The following is a 24160-nucleotide window of genomic DNA, read 5'->3' on the forward strand; positions in this document are numbered from 1 at the left end:
AATCATTAACAACCCAACAAAATTAGTTAAGTATAAGATGATGATATTCACATGATAATCCAAGAACTAGATACTCAAGATGTCCATAACCGGGGACACGGCTAACCATGATTAGATTGTACACTCTGCAGAGGTTTGTGCACTTTTCCCACAAGACTCGATCTCCTCCGTTGGATTTCTCGCACTACATGGTGTTTGAGAAACGGATGACCGAGACACAGTCTTTCAAAAGCGTTAGCACCTTACGATGGGTAGACAGTTACACCTACTTTCCCCTACATCTGCTAGTCTACCACTGTAAGAGTTCACACGACTTAATCAACTATGCTAGAGCCCATAATAGCATGTGGCTGCACACGGAAGTTTCTAGCATGAATAATCTCATGATCCCTTTGAGCCTGGGTGGCGGTCCATAAAAAAACAGGCAATCACTGGAATACCCAGGTGCCTCAATCCACCCAGATGTGTGTTTAAGTTGCCACCTTAAATAAACCATTAATTAACAATCTCACATCTGTCATGGATACTCACCCAATCCACGTCTACTAGCATAGCATAGCATTAAGCAAACGTAGAAGTAACTCCCAAAGGTTGATAATAAAACAGGTAATAGGTACTACCTCATCTACTTCCCGACACCCACAATTTAATTAGATCCTAATCATGCAATTGTTTGAGGATTGATCTAATGCAATAAAACTGGGTATGAAAAGAGGTATGATCAAAGTGTTACTTGCCTTGCTGATGATCCGTGAAACCTAGAGATTGAAGTAGCACGCTGCGCACTCCGGGTACTCTATCGCAAACAAACAAGCATACAATAAGCACTCATCTAATGCATAGGTAAAACTCAAATAAAAGATCTAACCAGAAAGTTCAACTTAAGAACTCCGGTTTGCAAAAAGAATCAAATCAAACGAAGCAACGAAAGTCAAACGGCGAAAGAAACAATCTTCGTTACTAATCTGGACCTAAGTCAAATTTTACAGTAGCAAAAACTTGTTTGAGTTGGTTAAACGGAAAGAGGGTTTCGAGACGAAACTCTAGGCGCTTGAATCGCCTGATTCCGATAAACGAGCGAAAAGTTATACTAGAACGATTAGAAATAATCACGAAAAATCCGAGAAAAAGAAAACGGACGAACAGGCTAACGAACGAACGTTCGCTGTCTGCGAAAAAAACGAAAACCGTTCGTTAAAACGAACGAACGAATGAGTGTTCGCTAAATAAACTAAACCAGAAAAAACAGATCTAGGTTTTTTTTTTAAAACCGAACGAAAAACCGGACGGAAAACCGAACGGTTTTCTCGAGGAAAACCGCCGGCGGCGGGGCGGTGGATAACCTCGGCAGGGCGACGGGCGGCTCCGGCGGGGTCGGCGGTGGGACGGCGGGCGGCGGCGGCGGCAGATCAGGCTAGGGTTAGGGTTTTCGGCGGCGGCGGGGGCGACTTGGGACGACGGGGCCTCGGGGGCGCGCCTTATAAAGGCCTGGCCGGGCGGAGTCCTGGCCGAATACGGCCCAAGGTTGGTTCGCGTTTTTGTTAAATAATTCGCGCAGAAAAACAAATAAAAGAAATACTAAACGGACTCCAAAAATCCCGAAATAAATTTTCCCCGTCCTCTAAAAATAAGCCAGACAAGATGAACATTTATTTGGGGCCTAAATGCAATTTTGAAAACCGCGTATTTTTCCTAATTCAAATAATAATCAAATAAAATCAAATATTTGTTTTTAATATTTTTCCTCCAATATTTCATTATTTGTGGAGAAGTCATTTTATCCCCTCTCATATATTTTGATATGAAATATTTTTCGGAGAGAAAAATAATTAAAACAAATGATCGTATTTTCAAAATTTGAGAAAACCCAAAATATGAAAATAACGAAATCCCCGACTCTCTCCGTGGGTCCTCGAGTTGCGTAGAATTTCTAGGATCGCAAAACAAAATGCAATAAAATATGTTATGCATGATGATCTAATGTATAACATTCCAAATTAAAAATTTGGGATGTTACATGTTTATTATTCATGCTAGAATTGTATTAACTGGAAACTTGATACATGTGTGAGTACATAGACAGAACACCGTGTCCCTAGTAAGCCTCTACTAGACTAGCTCGTTAATCAAAGATGGTTAAGTTTCCTAACCTTAGACATGTGATGTCATTTCATGAACAGACCCATCCGTTAGCTTAGCATATTGATCGTTCAGTTTTATTGCTATTGCTTTCTTCATGTCATATACATATTCCTTTGACTATGAGATTATGCAACTTCCAGGTATTCATATATAGGACGATGATATTCGGACACCAGAAGTGTTCTGGGGGTACCGGGTACATATCGGGTCACCGGAAGGGGTTCCGGGCATCCTGCCGGCAACTACACGGGCCTAATGGGCCAAGAAAAAAATCACCATTGCTCTCTCTCTCTCTCTTCATGTGAATAATATAATCACCGCCCATTTACTATGCCTCTAGAAATGTTTTGTGGTATTTGTAAAATTCCATTTTGGGGTTCGCTAGACGAGCCACCAAGAGCTGAATATGAGACATTCTTGACTAGTCTTTGTTACGGTGAGGATAGAGGAGTGACACAGGGTAGAATAAAAAGTATTCGTTTCCCATCAATTCAATACTTTGCACTCTTTAATGGAAAATGCATTGTAGGCAAGCAGGATTGCATCACACTATGTGCCCCTGACTTGAGCCTCATACACACTTCTCTTACCGGAATTAAATGTTATAATCTTGGGGCGATTGTTGAACGCAGATTGCAACACAACGCTGGTAGTGGTTATTTCTATGGTGGGATTTATACTTCTAGTTTAGCTAAGGAGGTTGGTGTTACACCTCTACCTTATGACTGAGGGAGTCCTGGATTAGGGGGGCCCCGGGCGTCCGGGCTATGTGACATGGGCCAGACTGGTGGGCCGTAAATATACAAGATGGAAGGCTTCCCCCCGTGTCCGGATGGGACTCTCCTTTGCGTGGATAGAAAGCTTGGCGCCCGGATATGAAGATTCCTTTCTCTGTAAACAGACTCTGTATAACCCTAGGCCTCTCCGGTGTCTATATAAACTTGAGGGTTTAGTCCGTAGAGGCAATCACAATCATACAGGCTAGACATCTAGGATTTAGCCATTATGATCTCGAGGTAGATCAACTCTTGTAACCCCTGTACTCATCAAAGTCAATCAAGCAGGAAGTAGGGTATTACCTCCATCAAGAGGGCCGGAACCTGGGTAAACATCGTGTCCCCTGCCTCCTGTTACCTTCGATCCTCAGACGCACAGTTCGGGACCCCATACCCGAGATCGGCCGGTTTTGACACCGACATTGCTGCTTTCATTGAGAGTTCCTCTGTGTTGTCGACAAAAGGTTCGAAGGCTCGTTCGATCATCCACAATGATGCTACTTCGGAGGAGACTTTCCTTCCCGGCAAAATCTTCGTATTCGGCGGCTTCGCACTGCGTGCCAACTCGATTGGCCACCTCGAGCAGATTGACAGCTACGCCCCTGGTCATCAGATCAGTTTCGGGAACCTAAACTATGTCGCCGATATCCGAGGAGACTTGACCTTCGGAGGATTCGCGGCCCCGACCGCCGCTCTGACCTTAGATCCAGAGCGGACCACCGGGTCCGAAGACGGGAATTTAGAGCCCGCGGGACTCCCTGCAATCATGGAACTCGCTACCGGAGATCCGGAGGGGATGGCGTCATCAGCAAACCCAAAGACGAACCGAACTCCCCTTATCGCCAAAGCGCCGGACTCCCCCTCGGACTCTAACTCCGAACTCTCAAGGTCCGTGACAAGCGGGCGCGGCCAGGAGGCCCTCACCCCGGTCGGCCCAGCGGACTCTCGCCTCTATGTCCAAACCTCGCTCCTAAACGAGGCTCTGGACTTATTGCGATCCCTCGCCATATCAGAGGAATCGCTTCCGAATTACACCCAGCCCGGACTAGGATCTGAGAGCGGGGAATTTTATGTCCCACCCACCACCCACTTCGTAGCCACTGTCGAAGATCTAACCGACATGCTGGACTACGCCTCCAAAGACATCGACGGTATGGACGACAATGCCGGAGACAATCAAGGCCAAAACCCCCCGTTTACCGGACGTTGAACGGCCACCTCCAGATACGACGTATACATGGTGGATACGCCCAAAGAAGATGACGGCGGCGACAAGAAGGATCCGGTTGAGGACAAGCCTGCTGAAGCACCTCCAAAGCGTCGACGACAGCGGCGTCGCTCAAAATTGCGTCTCGAAAAAGACAGCAATACCGGCACAAAAGATAATAACACTCCGGAGAACGCCGAAGACCCTGAAGCCCCTATCGAGCCAACATCCGAATAGGATGATTTGGAGGACGGGCAAGTTAACCCCGATGATGCAATCGGGAATGAGGACTCGGAGGATAGCAACTACCTACCGATCTCCGAAGAGGATGTGAGCCTCGGCGACGAAGACTTTATCATGCCGGAGGAGCCCCTCGAGCAAGAGCGCTTTAAGCGCAGGCTAATCGCCACTGCTAGAAGCCTGAAAAAGAAGCAGCAGCAGCTTCAAGCTGAACAGGATATACTCAATGACAGATGAACTAATGTCCTGGCAGCCGAGGAATACGTCCTCGAACGCCGAACCAAGAGTTACCCGAAGCGTAAGCTACTACCTCAATTTGACGACGAGGCCCTTGAGCCAATACCGCCAAAGCACAAAACGGCCGACCAACCCGACCACCACGTGGACGGGACAGACCGGCTACGCACGCCGAACACCAGCCCACGCCACCCCGCCATCGAGGCAGGGAGGCAGCGCCCCCGGGCTATATCTATGACCTACGCAATGACCTGGACAGTAGAGCCGGTTAGACAAGATCAATCTATGGGTCAAGGGGGCGTGCTCCGACACGAGAGGACGGCCATCAGGCCTGGCATGACAGGCACAACCTCAGTCAAGCCGAGAACCGCATTCGGCCTTCATCCGAACTGCTTTGCGACATCGCTCGATACAGAGGCGCCGCACACCCCTTATGCTTCACCGATGAGGTTATGGAGCACCAATTCCCCGAAGGATTTAAACCCGTGAACATCGAATCATATGATGGTACGACGGATCCCGTGGTATGGATCGAAGACTTTCTTCTCCACATTCACATGGCCCGCGGTGACGACCTCCATGCCATCAAGTACCTGCCCCTAAAACTCAAGGGGCCAGCACGGCACTGGCTAAACAACCTCCCAGAAAACTCTATTGGAAGCTGGGAAGACTTGGAGGACGCCTTTAGAGACAACTTCCAAGGTACCTATGTTCGGCCTCCAGACGCCGATGACCTTAGTCACATAGTCCAGCAGCCCGGAGAATCAGCCCGGAAACTTTGGACCAGGTTCTTGATTAAAAAGAACCAAATTGTGGATTGTCCGGACGCCGAAGCCCTCGCGGCCTTTAAACACAGCGTCTGAGATGAGTGGCTCGCCCGACACCTCGGCCAGGAAAAGCCGGAGTCCATGGCAGCCCTTACCGCACTCATGACCCGCTTTTGCGCGGGAGAAGATAGCTGGCTGGCTCGTAGAAGCAATAGCACCAGCGACCCCGGCACTTCCGAAGCCAGGGATGGCAATGGCAAGCCAGGACGCAACAAGCACAAGCGTCGAAGCAACAACCAAGATACCGAGGACACGGCGGTAAACGCCGGATTCAGCGGCTCTAAACCCAGTCAGCGGAAGAAGCCATTCAAAGGAAACAGAGATGGTCCATCCAGTCTGGACAGAATACTCGAGCGGCCATGCTAGATTCATGGCACCTCCGATAAACTTGCCAATCATACCAACCGAACTTGTTGGGTCTTCAAATAGGCCGACAAGCTCAATGCTGAACACAAGGGGAAAGGGCCGCCCGGCGAGGACGACGATGAAGAGCCTCGCCCACCGAACACGGGGGGAGAGAAGAAATTTCCCCCCGAGGTCAAGATGGTGAACATGATCTACATTACTCATATCCCCAAGCGGGAACGCAAACACGCGTTAAGGGACATCTACGCCATAGAGCCAGTCGCCCTGAAATTTAATCTGTGGTCAGCTTGTCCGATCACCTTTGATCGAAAAGACCATCCGACCAGTATCCGTCATGGGGGTTCGGTTGCATTGGTCCTCGATCCAATTATTGATGGATTCCACCTCACGCGAGTCCTTATGGACGGCGGCAGCAGTCTCAAGCTGCTCTATCAGGACACCGTTCGTAAAATGGGCATTGATCCATCAAGAATCAAGCCCACCAAAACCACCTTCAAAGGGGTAATACCCGGTGTACTGGCATGTTGCACCGAACCCATAATGCTGGAGGTCGTCTTCGGCTCACCGGATAACTTCCGGAGCGAAGACCTGATCTTTGACATTGTCCCGTTCCGAAGTGGCTATCACGCACTGCTCGGACGTATAGCTTTCGCCCGTTTCAATGCAGTCCCGCACTATGCTTATCTTAAGCTCAAGATGCCTGGACCACGTGGCGTTATAACAGTCAATGGAAACATGGAGCGCTCCCTCCGTACAGAGGAGCATACCGCGGCCCTCGCAGCCGAGGTGCAGGGTGGCCTCTCTAGGCTGAATACCACAATGGCAGTCAAGCCCCCGGACACAGTTAAACGAGTCCGATCTACCCTACAGAATGAAAGTCCGGCTAATTCAGAGCTAGATTAGCAACTTAGCCTCTGTCAATGCCCCAGCCTGATAGCGGCATATGTACCACGCGTACATATGATACCATGGGCAAGGACGGAGGCACGCTAAACATATGGTCTACGGTACGACTCGACCCCATCCGGACCTCCACATTGTTCCACCTTGTTCTTCTTGTTTTTATTTTTCAGGTTGTCTACAACCCACATCAATTTCCGGTGGTAACGTGGGCCTCCTTCTAGGCCCCTTGGGCATTCTTGATTGTTGATCATCTCAAGGGATCATATACCAAGGCGAAAAGCTGCGCAGACGTGCGACAGGGTGTCCAGAGGATCTTCAAGATCGTCCTTTTGCTTTTAGGACCTATATATAGCTTTCCCTTGTCTTCGGCATGTAAAGTAGCCGTAATGCTTATCGCATCTTCTGTACAAATACGTCTCGACGTACTAATCAGATTATAATGGAAATAGTTTTTCGCCCAACCCTGTTCGGTGTTGGTTTCTTTTGCAATCTGTTTTCCCCACTTCACGTCTAAATTGGTACATACACCTCGATACGACCTAAATCGCTAGGGGCTCTATTAAAGCCATATGTATCTTCAACCATAGAAAGTCTGAACACTCTCAGAGCACACTTCGGCGTCCCGAATACTGCATTATATGCATCGGCTCCGAATCACGTCTTTGATCAATAGTTGGGTTGCCCGGCTCCTGTGCTTGCCACCTTACGTTCCGTTTTTTTGGCTAAGGTAGTAAAGGGAGAACTACTGCGATTGTGTTTCCGGCTAGCCCGGTCAAGCACCTCAGTAGAGAAGGCCAAAAATTGACTGTCGTGATGCGGCGAGAGCTGGTCAGCAATTCGGTGACTTATTAAATCTCTAGCGATTTCTTTCGTATTACACGAAGGACTGGCCTTGTTCAGTCACGCGTCTAAGGGCATCTAAGTTCAATAGCCGAATGCGCACCAGGGGCTCCTTTACAACCCCATTGTCAAACTCCTATGGCTAAGTGAGAGTGGTAAAGCCACATAGTCCGATTGCCTCGTTCGCCGCACTAACACCTCCTTTACATACCAAGACGTTGGGTCAAATGTGATTATGTGCTATCCCGGACACCCCCGTACTACCTACGCGGGGGCTGAAGCCGACAACTGGCAAACTCTCAAAGATATAAACGGCCGCACAGGAGGAGAAGTAATTCAAAGATAACAGGCATAAATATATTTCGAAGGCCTCGGTTTATAATACAATGTCTGGGTAGCTCGGATACAGTTGCTCGGACACAGTTACTCGAACATAATATGCTTTGAACATTGGCCCTCTATCAAACAGGCACCCTCAAGGACATATTCGAAGTAGCGCTCCGGCTTACGGTGAGCCTTGTCACCGGGCGGACCTTCAACGGTCACACTGGCAGCCTTCATCTTGGTCCAGTGGATTTTGACACGGGCAAAGGCCATCCACGCACCCTCAATGCATGTCGAGCGCTTCACCGCCTCTATTCGGGGCAAGGCGTCGCCTAGTCGCTTGTCCAGGCCGAAGTAGTTGCTCGGAATGGGTCCGGCGGGCCATAACCGGACTATAATGTCCTTCATGGCCGCACCGGACATCCGATGCAGCTCCGCTAGCTGCATCATCTGATTGTTCAGTAGCGCTGGTCGCTCCGGCGCCAAATACTGCGACCAGGATAGCTTCTCCGTCGCGTTCCCGTCTTGGGCCCGGAAATATTGGGCAGCATCGGCAACACTCCTCGGGAGATCCGCGACAGCATCTGGAGCACTCCACAGTCGATTTAGCAAAGCATATCTTTGACCGCCGAATATACTCTGTAAAAGAAAAGGCTTACCAGCCGCTATCTATCCGTCTTGCTCGATTTCCTTGCGAGCATCCCGGGACTCAGACCGCGCCTCCTTCGCAGCCTGAAGAGCCTTGGTGAGATCGGTCGCTTGGGCCTTGTTACTCTCCTCCAAGGACTCACACTTGGTGGCGGCCTCCTGGGGCACTTGCTCTACTTAGGTCACCCTCGCCTCATACTTAAGGCGGGAGGCCTTTTCGGCCTCCACATCTGCAGCCGCCTTCTCTGCGGCTGCTTTGTTTACCCTCGCCTCCTCCTTGGCTTCGGCAAGGGCACTCTTGAGGGCCTCGACCTCGGTCGCGTTGCCTAAAATTATTAATAGTTGTCCATGAGCTTAAAACTCTGAGTTTGCATTATAATTCAGGCTTGTAAGGGGTCTTTAAAAAAAAGCATACCTTGGGCCTCATCGAACAGCTTATTAATATGGTCGATCTCATCATCAACCAGCTTCAGTTTCAGCTGGAGTTCGGAAACTTTCGCGTTCCTGGCCGAAACTGCTAGCAGCGAAGCTTGTTCGCCAAAATAGACAAGTGTGTTACCTCTGGAATATTCAACCCTCTGTCCGGCCCTTTCTTCAAAAAAACCGAACAGAGTCTCAGGGGCTACTATCTATACATAGGTGTATGATTATACAGGCAAAAGCGAGCATCGATATTACATCACATACCTCAAAACCTGTTAGCAGGCTAGTGAACGCTTCGTTCAGTCCACTTTTGGCGGACTGAACCTTTTCCACCACCGTACCCATCAGGGCACGGTGTTCATCCACGATGGAAGCACGATGAAGTGTTTCCCTCAATGTATCTGGCTCCTCCAGATTGATGGAGGTCATCAGTGGAGTCGGCACTCCCCCCCTCTTTCGAAGAGGGTTGCTCGCTCGGGTCCGAAGCCGTGTGGGACTCCGGAGCAGTATTCGGCTGGGGGCTGGACTGGTCAAGGCCCCCGCCATCAGTCTCCATGGGGATCATGCCCCCCATGTTTTCGGCCGCCAAGGCATTGCCCTCTGGCGCCGTTTCAGCGGCCCTCCGCACCTCTCCCTGGCCTGGAGAGGTCCTTTGGGATAACACTTCGGTGTCATCCGTGGCACGTGGCGGGGAGGCTAGTGGAGGCGACTCGCTCTCCATCATGTCCGGCGATAAAGAATTCCCCGAAGACAATGATTGTTGGGGGAGATCACGGGCCGGACTGGAAAACAAGATGATATATCACCCTATAATTTATAAAAAGCCGGATATGTGCGTTATCTTTGAATACTTACGATTCAGCCGGGGGCTTCGGCCTGGGGTTCCATTCGGGGACGGCTTCGACGTCCGATTCCGATTCATCCGAAAGGGAGAGTTTCCCCTTCTTGGACGCCTCCACCTCTAGGTCCGCGGAAGCCCCCCTCTTCTTCTTTCCTCCCTTAAGGGGAGAATTGCTCTCCTCCTCTTCCTCCTCGTCTTCGTCTCCGTCGTGGGAGGAGGGAGCTTCGGTATCTTCGGACATTATGTATGAAGTATCTTTACGGCGAAGGCCACTTTTGGCCTCTTTGCCCTTCTTCTTGGCCTTCTTCTCCGACGCCTGGTACGGTGCCAGAACCAGCATCTTCGTCAGAAGAGGAATAGCTGGGACTTCGGGGAGTGGAGCCGGACATCGGATCCGCTCCGCCTTCTTGGTCCAGCCCTGAAGAATAAGGGGAAGGCTTAGTATGCTCCTTGGATCTACAAGTTGAGGATATGTTTGGAAATCTGAAAAACTCACTAGAGTAGCCAGATGAGCGCGGTCGAGGCCGAGGTCTTCGGTTGTTTTCGTCCACGACTTCTGGGCCTTGAAAAGCAACTTCCATATATCTTCATGCGTTGTGCTGAAGAACCGCTGCAAGGTCCGAGGAGTGGCCGGATCGAACTCCCACATATGGAGAGTCCGGCATTGGCAGGGGAGAATCCGGCGAAAAAGCATCACCTGGATCACGTTGGCGAGGTTGGTGTTCTTCTCTATCATGCTTTGGACCCGCTTCTGCAGCGTCATCACCTCGTCGGACGACGCCCAGTACAGGCCCTTTTTGATCCATGATGTAAGCCGCATTGGAGGACCGGATTTGAATTCAGGAGTGGCGGCCCATGTGGTGTCACGAGGTTCCATGATGTAGAACCGCTCATGTTGCCATCCCTTCACGGTTTCTACGAAGGTCCCCTTGGGCCAGGTGACGTTAGGGAGCTTGCTCACCATGGCGCCGCCACACTCCGCGTGTTGACCCTCGACCACTTTTGGCTTCACGTTGAAGACCTTGAGCCAAAGGCTGAAGTGAGGGGAATGCGGAGAAACGCCTCGCACACGACGATGAACGCTGAGACGTTGAGGAATGAATTCGGGGGTAGATCGTGGAAATCTAGCCCGTAGTAGAACATGAGCCCGCAGACGAAAGGGTGGAGTGGAAACCCTAGCCCGCGAAGAATGTGGGGGTGAATACTACCCTCTCATTCGGCTCTAGGGTGGGGATTACCTGCTTCTTGGTAGGGAGCCGATGGGCGATTTCCTTGGCTGGGTACCCCACTTCCCGGAGTTCCTTGATGTTCTCCTCCGTGACGGAGGAGGCCATCCACTTGCCCTGCGCTCCAGATCCGGACATGGCAATAGTGTTAACTGGGGGCGGAAGGGGTTGAAGCTAGGGCGCTAGAGCTCGAGGATAGATGGGTTGAGGAGGAAGAAGGCATGGGGTAAAAAGGTGGATCCCAATCTTCTTATAAAGGCAGTGAATATCGAGCGTCCCCCCATGAGCCTTAAAACTCGCCTATTCCCCAGGGGTCGTGCAAACAGCACAGTTGGATTACCCAAACCCGTATTGATGAGAATCCCGTAATAAGGGGACACGATCTCTGCTTTGACAAGACGTATCGATGAAACCCGCGCCTCGAAACGCGAAGCGGGAGGCTGAAAAACGGTTCAAAATAATAATAAGGCTGGAACACAACGCCTTGCCAAAAGAGCTGTCAGAAGACATGACTTATTTTTGTTCAAGTATTTTGCCCTTGTGGTTCAAGGTTGTAACTATTTTACAGAGCCGGATATAGTTCTTTTGATCAACTACTTTGGAGTATTCGGAGGAGGAACCCGCCTTGCAATGTCGAAGACAATCTGCGTGTCGGACACATCTCATTGAAGCCTGGTTCAGGGGCTACTGAGGAAGTCCTGTATTAGGGGGTCCCCGGGCGTCCGGGCTATGTGACATGGGCCAGACTGGTGGGCCGTAAATATACAAGATGGAAGGCTCCCCCCCCCCCGTGTCCGGATGGGACTCTCCTTTGCGTGGATAGAAAGCTTGGCGTCCGGATATGAAGATTCCTTTCTCTGTAAACCGACCCTGTATAACCCTAGGCCTCTCCGGTGTCCATATAAACCGAAGGGTTTAGTCCGTATAGGCAATCACAATCATACAGGCTAAACATCTAGGGTTTAGCCATTACGATCTCGAGGTAGATCAACTCTTGTAACCCCTATACTCATCAAAGTAAATCAAGTAGGAAGTAGGGTATCACCTCCATCAAGAGGGCCCGAACATGGGTAAACATCGTGTCCCCTGCCTCTTGTTACCTTCGATCCTCAGATGCACAGTTCGGGACCCCCTACCCGAGATCGGCCGGTTTTAACACCGACAATGACCCCATCGTACCTACTCAGTACTTAGACTTTGAGGCCATGAAATGCCATAAGTTCTTTAAGGGAAAAATCACTGATTATACTTATAACTTGAGGTTTAATAAAAAAAGACATTGTGCATATTGCTTTGCCTGCGCCTACTCTCTTTGATTATCACATCAAAGGAAGGTATTATGTTCTTGAGAGCGCGACTCACGCACACAACACAGAGGTCGCAGCTCCTCGGCGGGCTGAGGAGGCTGCACCAAGAGCCCCCGTGAGCTACCACTCTGACTATTATCTAGGTCGCGGATGGTGATTACCAAGCTAGGCCAAAAGCCTAAGCTTGGGGGAGTACGTATTTCCACCGACATTACATTCATGTTCACATTTCATTCTAATTGTCGGTGTTCACACTTTTTCATTGTATTATTCATGCTAGATTTATTTTCTCTCTTTCTTCTTGTGTGTTTGAAAAACTTTGAGAAAATCACAAAAAAATGTTTCTTGCTTCTTTTCGGTTTTTCTTTCTAAGTTTAGTTAGTTGTAGTCTCAAAAATAAAACCCAAAAAAATTTCCTTGTTCTTCTTTTGCTTGTTGGGAGCTCTCCCGTGTAAATAGTTTTTCTCGGTTTTGTTTTTCTCTTTTCTTTAAATTGCTTTCTTCAAGAAAACTAAATACTCCACAAATATTTCAGTGTGTTTCTCTGAATTTTTTTTTATTTAGTCATACCAAGGAGAAGACCACGATGAAAATGTTGAGTGGCTCTCCTATGCATTATTGTTGATCTAACAAAGAGCCCATATTACCTTGTCTTCTCCTTCTGAATAATATGTTTACAGATTCCAGCTTAGTCCATGACAATCTTGCACTATTATTATTTCCATATCATTCGGTCGTGCAAGTGAAATGCAATAATAACGATATTTGATGAACTGGTTGTGGCAGAGATAAACGGGTATAAACTCAACTTGTTCTGTTTTTGTAAATATGTTTAACCTGGTATCCATGATTCAGCATATTATGATCAAACATGTTTGCAATGACAATTAGATATTATAGTTTCTCATGCCATGCCTAAGTAGCTAGGAGTGGATAATGATTTATTTTGGATGTTAACATGCATTAAAATGATTGTGATGTAGTATGATGATATGGTATCCTCCTCTGAATGTTTCAAGTGGCTTGACTTGGCACATGTTTATGCATGTAGTTGAATCATAACCGACATAGCCTCTACTATATTTATGTTATGGTGTCCATATCCTACTCATGCTAGTGTTCAATTTAATTATGCATAATGCATGTTCATGACAGTTTTCGCTGTCTAGCTAGCCGCTTCCCAATCTATTTGCTAGCCTCCACCTGTACTAAACGGGAATACTGCTTGTGCGTCAAAATCCTAAAACCCAAGTTATCCCAGATGAGTCCCTCATATCTACTTATATGCGGTATTACGCTGCCGTTCCAAGTAAATTTGCATCTGCCACCTCTAAAAACTTCAAATAAACATACGTATTTGTGTGTCTGGATTGTTCATAGAGCGACATGGGGTAGTCGGTATCTTCCATGCTAAGCGGGTTATTCTCATGATGAGCGTTTATTCACTCGTCCTTGCAGGAGAAGGGCGGTAATAGGGATTCCCAGTCCCGAAATAAAGAATTGCAAATAATTAAACAAAACTCCCCCAGGACTGATGTTGGTATGGACGGTACCCGTGGATTCGGCTAGTCGTGGAGTGTGTTTGTTGGTGGAAGGGGGAGTAAACCTTTAATTTCTATCGCTTGGGAACCGCCACTAATGTGTTTAGCATGGAAGATATTGATAACTTTTGGTCGTGAAGTAAACAGGAAGGGTGCATTTCCCAAAATTTCATTTATCTCTGTTTTAAAAATCTGAGCTCTAGCACCGCTGCAAATCCATGCTTCCCTCTGCGAAGGGACTATCTATTTACTTTTATGTTGAGTCATCACTTTCTCAAATAAGCGCCAGATCTGAGAGCACTATTGTCATCCTCATGCATTGTGCATAGTTAATGTTGGATGCATCATGACTGGATCTTTTCTACCATGAATTACAATGTTTAGTCGCTGCTTGAACTTTGGAGGTGCTCTGCATTTATGTTTTGTGGTCTCAGAAAGGCCTAGCGAGATACCACTGTTGTCATATCATCATGGTTGTTTTGACAAAGTGTTGTCATTTGAGATATTTTATTATTATTCGCTAGTTGCTTATGCCATTTATATGAGTTAATATAACTTTAAGAGTTATTGTTGACATGGTTAGTCATAGTCTTTGCTGAAAACATGGGTGCTACTTAAGCTTATTTATGTAAATAAGAACAAAAGAGTTCATAAAAGTTTTTGCTTTTCACTTTCAGTTTGTCAACTGAATTGCTTGAGGACAAGCAAGGGTTTAAGCTTGGGGAGTTGATACGTCTCCGTCGTATCTAATTTTCCTAACACTTTTGATCTTGTTTTGGACTCTAATTTGCATAATTTGAATGAAACTAACACGAACTGACGCTATTTTCAGCAGAACTACCATGGTGTTGTTTTGTGCAAAAATAAAAGTTCTCGGAATGGAACGAAACTTTTTGGAGAATTATTTCAGAATATATAAAAAATACTAGAGCCAAGAACCACCGGAGGGCCCCCTTGGGTGAGCACAACCCACCAGGGAGCCCCCCTCCAGGCGTGCCCAGGTGGGTTGTGCCCACCTGGTGGCCCTGCAGACCCTGATACTGACGCTATAAAATCCTATTTTTGGAGAAAAAATCAGGGAGAAAGATTCATCGGGTTTCACGATACGGAGCCGCCGCCACCTCCTGTTCTTCATCGGGAGGCCAGATCTGGAGCCCGTTTGGGGCTCCTGAGAGGGGGATTTCGGTCTTCGTCATCAGCAATCCTCCTCCATCACCAATTCCATGATGCTCCCCACCGAGAGTGAGTAATTCCTTCGTAGGCTCGCTGGTCGGTGAGGAGTTGAATGAGATCCATCATGTAATCGAGTTAGTTTTGTTAGGGCTTGATCCCTATTATCTATTATTTTTTGAGATTGATGTTGTTATGACTTTGCCATGCCTAATGCTTGTCACTTTGGGCCCTAGTGCCATGATTTCAACTATGAACCGTTTATGCTTCACCATTATATCTATGTTCTAGATACGATCTTGCAAGTCATATTCACCTATTACGTGTTATGATCCGTAAACCCCCCGTGTGACTGTAATTGGGATACTTTCCAGTGATCACCGTAGTTCAAGGAGTTCATATATTCACTATGTGTTAATGCTTTTTTCCGGTTCTTTATTAAAAGGAGGTCTTAACATCCCTTAGTTTCCATATGGACCCCGCTGCCACGAGAGGGTAGGACAAAAGATGCCATGCAAGTTCTTTCCATAAGCACATATGACTATTTACGGAATACATGCCTACCTTATATTTATGAACTGGAGCTAGTTTTATATCGCCTTAGGTTATGACTGTTATATGATGAATATCATCCAACGAATTCACCGATCCAATGCCTACGAATTTTCCACATATTGTTCTTGCTAAGTTACTACTGTTGTTGCTACTGTTATACCTTCTACAAAATCATTGATATCACTTTTACCGTTACTGCTACTATTATCACTGCTATCAAAACTATCATATTACTATGCTACTGATCACTTTGCTGCAGATATTTAATCTCCAGGTGTGGTTAAATTGACAACTCAGCTGCTAATACTTACAAATATTCTTTGGCTCCCCTTGTGTCGAATCTATACATTTAGGTTGAATACTCTACCCTCGAAAACTGTTGCGATCCCCTATACTTGTTGGTTATCAGTCGACATCGACTCTTCCCCGAACAGCAGGGCCAACGCCACCTTGAAGAGGGGCATGGAGAGAACATCCACGTCTACTCGGGCAATGCTCATAGCTACTACGCCGCACCACCTCGGCGTACTCGCCACGACCAGCGAGGTGCTACTTGAGCGCCACCGTCTACACCACGAGATGGGCTTGTGATACGTCCATTTTGCATCATGTTTTACTACTGTTGTTTATGATGTTTTTATGCATAATAATGCTTTTTGGAGTAATTATAATGCATTTTCTCTCATAATATGCAAGGTTCACACAAAGAGGGAGAGTACCGGCATCTGGAATTCTGGACCTAAAAAAGCTACGTCAGGCCACCTATTCTGCACAACTCCAAATGAGCTGAAACTTCACAGAGAATTTTTATGGAATATATAAGAATTATTGAAGCAAATAACTACCAGAGGGGGCCCACCAGGTGGGTACAACCCACCTGGGAGCGCTAGGGAGCCCAGGCACGCCCTGGTGGGTTGTGCCCTCCTCGGCCCACCTCGGGTGCCCCTCTTCTGGTATATAAATCATTTTGACCTAGAAAAAAAAGAAGAGGACTTTTGGGACGAAGCGCCGCCGTCTCAAGGCGGAACTTGGGCAGGAGCACTGTTGCCCTCCGGCGGAGCGATTTCGCCAGGGGAACTTCCCTCCCTGTCAGGGATATACCCCCGCGGTATGACCCGACTGGAGTTATAACCCGGCTGGGACTTGATAACCCGGCAGGTGTTAAGTTAGATGATAACCCGGCAGGTGTTAAGTCAGATGATAACCCGACAGGTGTTAAGTCAGATGATAACCCGACAGATGTTAAGTTAGATGATAACCCGGCAGGTGTTAAGTCAAATGATAACCCGGCAGGTGTTAAGTCAGATCATAACCCGGCAGACAGTCATAACCCGACAGACAATCATAACCCGGCAGACAGAGTCGCCTAGGGTTAACAAGCCCGAGATGTTAGGAAGCCCATGAAGAGAAGTCAAAATAGTTTAAGTCTTAATCCAAGTTGGACTCTACATGTAACCCGCCCCTTCAACTTATATAAGGAGGGGCAGGGCACCCCAAGAGGGGGGAGGAGAAAATAATCTTAAGGCTAGACATAACTGGGAGAGCCGGTTTACGGCGACTCCCTCATAATGATAATGAGACCTAGCCACAAACAACATGTAGGGTTGTTACCGGGTGATGTTTCCCGGGGCCCGAAGTTGACTAATCTTTGTCTTGCGTATTGCGTCTCTCGATTCCGATCAACCCCTTCAAGCTACCGCGTAGATGCGTTGGCCTCACGACTAAGTCCTCACACTAGGATATCTGCCGTGACAATTCCACGACAGTTGGCGCCAACCGTCGGGCCCACGCACGATGGTGTTGAGTTCTTGGAGGGATCTCTCTGAAGGATCGAGAAAGTTCGCAATTTTCGGATGAAGAAGAGTTATCAAGGAAGGATTTGTATTTTCGAAGGCACACAATCAGAGCGAAGACCCGTACAAGTTTGAGTTCAAAGGAAATTAGGGTTTGGCGGTTTGTGCGCTATCAGCCGGATAAGGCAGCGTGAGATAGCCTTGGACCGAGCCGGCACGTTCATCAGTTTATGTTCACAATCATGGTTGATTTTGAAGCTGGCAGATACGAGTTTGAAGTTGCCGGGATGAATTAGTATGCACTGGTGGAAGCTTGTCTTTTGAGGATTAATTAAGTTTTGAGCTGCTCCTTCACGGGATAAAGCCAACACCATCAATTGAGACTTTCCTAATTACTAGCAGTATACCACGATCCGGACTCCTTGCTCTGAGCTAGCTGTAGACCCGCCCATCTCTGTCTCGAGCACCCTCCGCCTGCCGGGTTACACTCCCGCGTCCTTTACCCCGGGTCACCGTTTTGTCAACCTGCCACGCGAGCTCGCGCCTGGTCTCCCGTACCGCCCTGTGCGATTATGATCCGCCACCGGTTGTTGCGTCTACTACTGAGCCGCCCGCTCACTGGTTTCGCTCCGCTGCGCCGTGCTGCTCCTCCCCTGGCTGTTGAGCCGCTCTGTGCGCGACCCTGCCTCCGGGTCACATCCGGTTCGAGCTACCGCGCTTCTGAGCCACTCTCTCTGTAGCCTGCTGCCGCCCCGCTGAACCGGCCAAGTCGCTACCATGGCCCGCCGATTTCTGACTTCAAGCCAACCGCCGCCTCGTCACAGTTGCTGTCACGGCCAGACCAAATCGCCAACAGCCATCGGCCGCATCTGCAGCTATAGCAAGTCGCCACCGCCATGGTCGCATTGCTGCCTCTGCGCCTCGCGGCCGGAGCGTGTCCCCGAGTTGTTGCTGTCGCACTCCGAGCCGGATTCTGCCTCACCTTTGAGCTATCGCTCTGAACCGGTTTTTGAGCGCTCCTACTACAGCGTTTTGCCACCGGAGCGCCTCTGCCGTCGTGTCCACAAACCGGCCTCAGTTGCTGCCATCAAAACCGCCCCCACAGGAATCGCCGCAAATTGACTCGCCTTGCACCCGCGGCCGAAGCTGAGCCGCCGCGGTCAAGCCGCGTCGCTTCCGCATCACCTCGCCACCTCATCCATCGCGGCCTTGAACCGGCCTCGCGCCTTGACTGCGCGCGTCGAGCCGGCCTCCACATCGCTGGCCATGCCGCCTTTGTTGCTGAGCCACCGTCACCTCTGCTTGAGCCGCCATGCGCCGAGTCGCCGCCACCTCGATTGAAACCTGCTGCGCTGAGCCGCTGCCGCTGCCTCTGAACTTGAGCCGTCGTGGCCCTCCACTCCAGGACGGCCTTGATGTCGGCACGAACCGGCCGGCCTTGAATCGCCGCCTAAACCGCCGTCTCCGGTCGGTCTCGGATTGAGTCACCACCACGGCCCTGAGTCGCCATCATCGCTACAATCCGCCGCAGCCTTGTCTCCTCCAAGTCGCCTGCGGGCCGCCCTGCGCTAAGTCGCCGGTCCCCTAGCACGCCTCGCTTTACTGCAGAGAGCCGCCCGTCGCCGCCGAGCACGCCTCGCTTTTCCTCCAGAACCACCGTTGCTTATCACCTTCGCAAGAACCGCCTTGGCTCCTGCGGCCGCTACTGAGCCGTCTCGGTCTCCCCTCCCCTCGCTAGTACGCCTCGCCGCCGGCGCATTGTCAAACTGCCGCATCCTCATCTTCGCTGTTGCGGCCCCTTCATCTCTTTTTGCTCCAACTTCTGCCACCACACAAGATGTTGCAGGATGTTCAGAATCACCAAAAGTTTCAGGAACGACAAGGGGATTTCTACTGCTAGCTAAATACAACATTGATGAAAGGTGCCAGTTCTCCAGCGTCCCAGCGCGCGATATTTGCTTGTCATCGCTTCTGCAGGGCCTCTGCGGCCGTCGTCAAAGTCGCCCACAGTGTCAGCTGTCTCCGCCGCCGCTGCCCTGCGTCTTGAGCTGGCCCCGAAATGCCTCCGTCGCCGGCCTTGCCTGGAGCCGCCGGTCGCCGTCGTCGTCTCCAACAGGGCCGGCCCTGTGTTTCAGGAGGCCCTAGGCGAACTCGACGACATGGGCCCCTATGTCCTAAGAGGCTAAGACCATATATATGTATGCGCGTGTGTGATACATAAACTTCATTAAACTTTCAACCATGCATCTTTAGTTTAAGATTTGACTACAATAATTGTTGGACAATGCCATTTTACGACAGAAATACTAAAAAGATAGCAAAATGAAACTAACATGACATGATTACCTCAAATAAGAACCAAATTTGACTGATTCCATCGACAACAATAATCCTTTAGTGCTTCAGAAAAAGTTTCTTCTGGCATTTCTTGATGCAAAGTCATTAAGGGCACAATCAAGATCAACATTGTCCAAGATATCCTTCTCAATGCAAAAATTTATACATGGGATGATTGGAACCCTAGACATTTATAGACCGACAAAAAGTTAGCATGAGTGAGTACATACTGTGAACGATTGAATTAGAAAATTATACATTAAAATTTTAAAATTTCGTGTACACTGAAATTTAAGGATGAATCTTGGATGAATAATTGAATACATACATACTAAGTAAAGAATAAAATAAATTACTGAAACTAGCACAAATGCCCGTGCGATGCAACGGGAAAAAATGACTTGAATGGAACTATTGTACAATACTTGAACAACATCATCGCAAGTGTACTACTATTATCATACATACACATTGCAGATGGTAATATTCGGAAATTCATTCATAGATGGAAGCTTTATAAATGAGCATTGAGACATCTCCATGGGTGTATTAAAAAAATCAGATAACATTCCCCTAAAAAAATCTGATAACAAATACTCCCTCCCTGCCATAATATAAGACGGTTTTGCAGTTTAAATTGAAATGCAAAAGTGTCTTTTATCATATGACAGAGGTAGTAGTTGTATCATATCAGTGATTCCCTACAAAAAAAAGGTATCACTGAACGTATTGGATCCCATCTTCACCAAGTGGTAGCTCAGACTGCCTTGTACTCCCTCTGTAAAGAAATTCTAAACGCTCTTATATTTCTTTACGGAGGGAGCACAAAGTTTGCAGCCAGTAATCAGAAGTCCTATAGAAATAAAATGTATAAGAAATTGAATACCGGCACCCGAGTCCAATAGCAGTGGACTCTGCCTTGTATGCTGAACCTTATTGTTTGTGAGTGACTGAAAGTAATACCATCAGCATTGGAGTGTATCCAGATTCAGGCATGTGTATCTATTACACCTCAAATATGGATTAGCTTCCATGCAAAACATAGCTTAACAAATTGTACTCTACAATACCTAACATTGTACTATTTTGAAGATCTCAGGAGCAGGTTTTTCATTCCTTGGTCGTGTGTCTAAATCTGCACATTAATTAGGTCATAGCACTCAATAATCATCAAACAAATTAGTGTGGGGGAAGTACCACTCACCGAAGCATAGGAATGGCTTGGGTAATGACGTCCTTGACAACTACAAATCACAATGTCAAGGCACATCCAGGATCGCCGCATCTACCTCCTCACTAATTGAAATGTGCCCTTCGCTGCAGCATATAGTGGCCACCAGGACGTGGAGGGCTATCTCCCCTATATATATATTGTCATAACATTTAGATATCAAAATCCTTGAATGGCATAGAGACATGACCTCCAAGAGAATCATGGGAAAAGTCTTACTATCCTCCTTATTTCTGCATGTAAGCCAACACAAACATGAACACCACGTCTAGTGATCCCTATATCGGCTCAAAAGGCCATAACCTGTTTCTGACCTCTATTAGAAACCTGCCTCAGCTAGTCGATGCGTCATCTGAGACTGAGCTGCTCGTTAGTGCTTGCTGATGGCGGCTCCATCTTTTTCGTGAATAGAAATCTTCGTCTCGCTTCCTCCAAAAAGCTCACTGTCTACCACCTATGCTTCTGCGACGATGGACATTGTGCTGCAAAAGGGAAAAGTAAAATAGTTTGATAAACTTTTAGGTACCAGCAGAAGCTGATTGAACTGAATATCTTAAACTTGTGATATGAAAAACATAGTAAATATTCATCTTCTATGAAAGATAAATGCAATATGGCTAATCTAGTAAAGGAATTTCGAATGTCAGCTTAACTAACTCTGTACCATCAACTAAATTGTGAAGAACCCATTTTTTCACCATAAATAGAAACCAAAAAACTTCCAATATATCAGATAAAGTAAACTGATAAATAACTCTTTTCCATCCGAAATTCCATAAGATCCAGATCCATTCATGTGAATAATGAGCCTATCACAAATTTGTCATCTATTATATGAATCAATGGGTGCAAGGTAGCAAATGTGCTAGAGAGAGGGCTGCTTCAGGGCAATCTTATTGGGTGTCAGCAGTCAGCACCAACCTTAAGAAATAATATCTATTGTAGAGCAGTTAACAAAATGAACCACAAACTTCATGTATTTACGTGAATAGAATTATAATCAACAGGGAACAGGGTTACAGTAGACAGAAGCCTTGGAGCCGATTGAAATCACAGACAATTGAATTTTCTAAATTTGATCTTCACAACTACGAAAAAAGGAGAATAAATGTAGGACGTCATTTACACATGCAATCCACATGCCATCAATCTGGCTTACAAAATTGGTTCACAGGAGACCGAGATGCTGGGTTAGAATGTTTTTAGATTGATTGTAGGGTGGATGCAGCAGTAGGGATCTCTTGAATCTGGATGATGTGCCGTTCAGGAGTGGCGGCGAAGGACATCCGTGAGTTCTTGCTAATCATTAAAAATAGGAAGCTTCAGTTCACAAGAAACCAAATCTCTTTTAATCTATCAGTACTGCTTGGGCAACCTGAACGATGTACTTTGGCTGGAGCACGAGCAGACTTATTTCATATAAGTCTCTCTCTTTCTTACTTTTTTTGTGTGTGTGGTAGGACAGTACTTGTAATATAACATACTAATACTCCAATTTTGGAGTTTGCATACTGATAGTCCAAAATAAAAAAGGTACATCATACATTTTTCTGGAGTTTTGATCAAAAATTCCAAAAAACGGCAGCCCATTGATATTTGGAAAAGAGGTTTGAGGTGAACCAGATCTTGAAGCAAGTTAATTCTCAATCATGTGTCAGGCGTATAACACTTCCTCGGGGTAACTGAATTTAACAGTACGAATAGCATATATAGGTGGTTTCTGATGGTCATCACGATACATCAAACCAAACAAATAGAACATTTTTGTGATGACAAAATTACAGGAAGTCAGTATGATTCTACCTACATCAATCTACCAGAAGGTACATGTTACAGTAAGCAACTGAAGGATATATAAAATCCTGTCAAACTCATGCTCTTTTCAGATTTCAGTTTCAAAAAGATTCTGAAACATAACAGACATGTCACAAAAAGCCATCAAAAGAAACCGATCAATCAATCAGATCAAATTCTACTGACACGTCCATCTCCCTTGTTCATCCAGAAGGAAGCAGAAATAGGTGTCCTAACAGCCAGCGAGACCAAGACAACCACAGGCGGCACGGCCGTCGGCCACACACCAAGATTCCGGCTCCCACGGTCAGTCAACGTGGCTCTGCTAGAGGACAACCACATGGGCGTCACACTGACTCGAAGACCACATGCATGTGGAGCATGATCATGGTGGCAGACTCCGACGACCACGAGTGCAGCAACTCCGGCGGCCAACAAACTTGTGTATGTGCTAGGTACTGTTGTGAATAGAAGGAACATGCAAGCTTGCTATGAATGTGACGAAAAATGGCATTGTAGACCTGTGATGTCCTGACTTGATTGAACTGGAAACATAAAAGAAAAAATGGGAGGGAGATGAACAATTGTCGAGCCGAATGTGGTGTGTACTTGTATTAGTTAAAACTGATTCATTTTCTGTACGATTTTATCTTTGAAAGATGGTTGGAAGAGAAATCTTATTTACATGTAGATTAATTCTGCAGATGACTGGTCGTGTTTTTGCTTGTTTGCAAGCTGCAACAACTGAATTTCTTTACTTTGCACATGGAATATGTAGACCGGTGGAATTTGACAGCATAATAGCATCTGTATATTACAAAATTTGATAGGCCCCTGCAATTTGACAGCATATTAGCAATATATCAGAAAACTTGGCTGACCCATGGTTTCTGCGACTCAAGAACATGAAGAATGAGTGATTTCTGTTGCTCGAGAACATGGCGATTGAGGACCAGATCGAGGGGAAGTAGGAAAAGAGGGGAGATGAATCGATTAATTACCTGATGGTCAAGTCTACGCCACCTGTGGCCTGGTTGGTGTCGCTCGACCGGCCGGCTCCAAATCCCTCCATCTCCTGCGCCCGTCCACCGTCGCCCCGCTCTGGCGAGCTCCTGCCTAGGACGCCACACCTCCCCTCCTTTCTCCCTTCTTCTCTCCCTCACCTCCATTCTTCTTTCCGCCCAGGAGCCGCAGATGTCATGGATCCGCCCGGGAGGCCACGCCCCAGCCTTCCTCATCGTCACTGGCGACCCCGGCGTCGCCGCCCGCCTCCGAATCAGCCTCCCCAGCCCCTGCCGTGCACGGATCTGGCCCGTGCAAGCAGCCACCGCCGTCGTTCCGCCGCCCACAGGCCACAGCTGCTCGTTCTGCACGGGTCTTTTTTGCAGCGTGTCTCAGAGCCATCTGAAAGAGAATCGCGGCCGGAATACAC

General features: G+C 47.6%; 1 protein-coding gene across 3 annotated transcripts; it reads right to left on the minus strand.

Annotated features, from left to right (window-relative positions):
- Window positions 1–737: 737 nt before the first annotated feature.
- On the minus strand, window positions 738–24160 carry LOC123167438 (uncharacterized). Of its 3 annotated transcripts, none has more exons than XR_006483929.1 (4): window positions 23730–24159; window positions 21249–21416; window positions 19713–21063; window positions 738–796 (listed from the first exon to the last, which is right to left on the minus strand). XR_006483929.1 is itself a non-coding variant. In XM_044585283.1 (3 exons), exons 1-3 carry the CDS (start codon window positions 23964–23966, stop codon window positions 21389–21391), a joined length of 414 nt encoding a protein of 137 aa, XP_044441218.1. In that variant the 5' UTR covers window positions 23967–24160; the 3' UTR covers window positions 21252–21388. The 3 variants fall into 3 exon arrangements, 1 of the variants encoding a protein (XP_044441218.1); XR_006483928.1 differs by having other exon boundaries at window positions 19713–21167; window positions 23730–24158; XM_044585283.1 differs by lacking the exons at window positions 738–796; window positions 19713–21063 and adding an exon at window positions 23414–23562 and having other exon boundaries at window positions 21252–21416; window positions 23730–24160.

This window comes from Triticum aestivum, chromosome 7D (genome assembly GCF_018294505.1).
Source record: "Triticum aestivum cultivar Chinese Spring chromosome 7D, IWGSC CS RefSeq v2.1, whole genome shotgun sequence".
Classification (NCBI taxonomy): Eukaryota; Viridiplantae; Streptophyta; class Magnoliopsida; order Poales; family Poaceae; genus Triticum; species Triticum aestivum.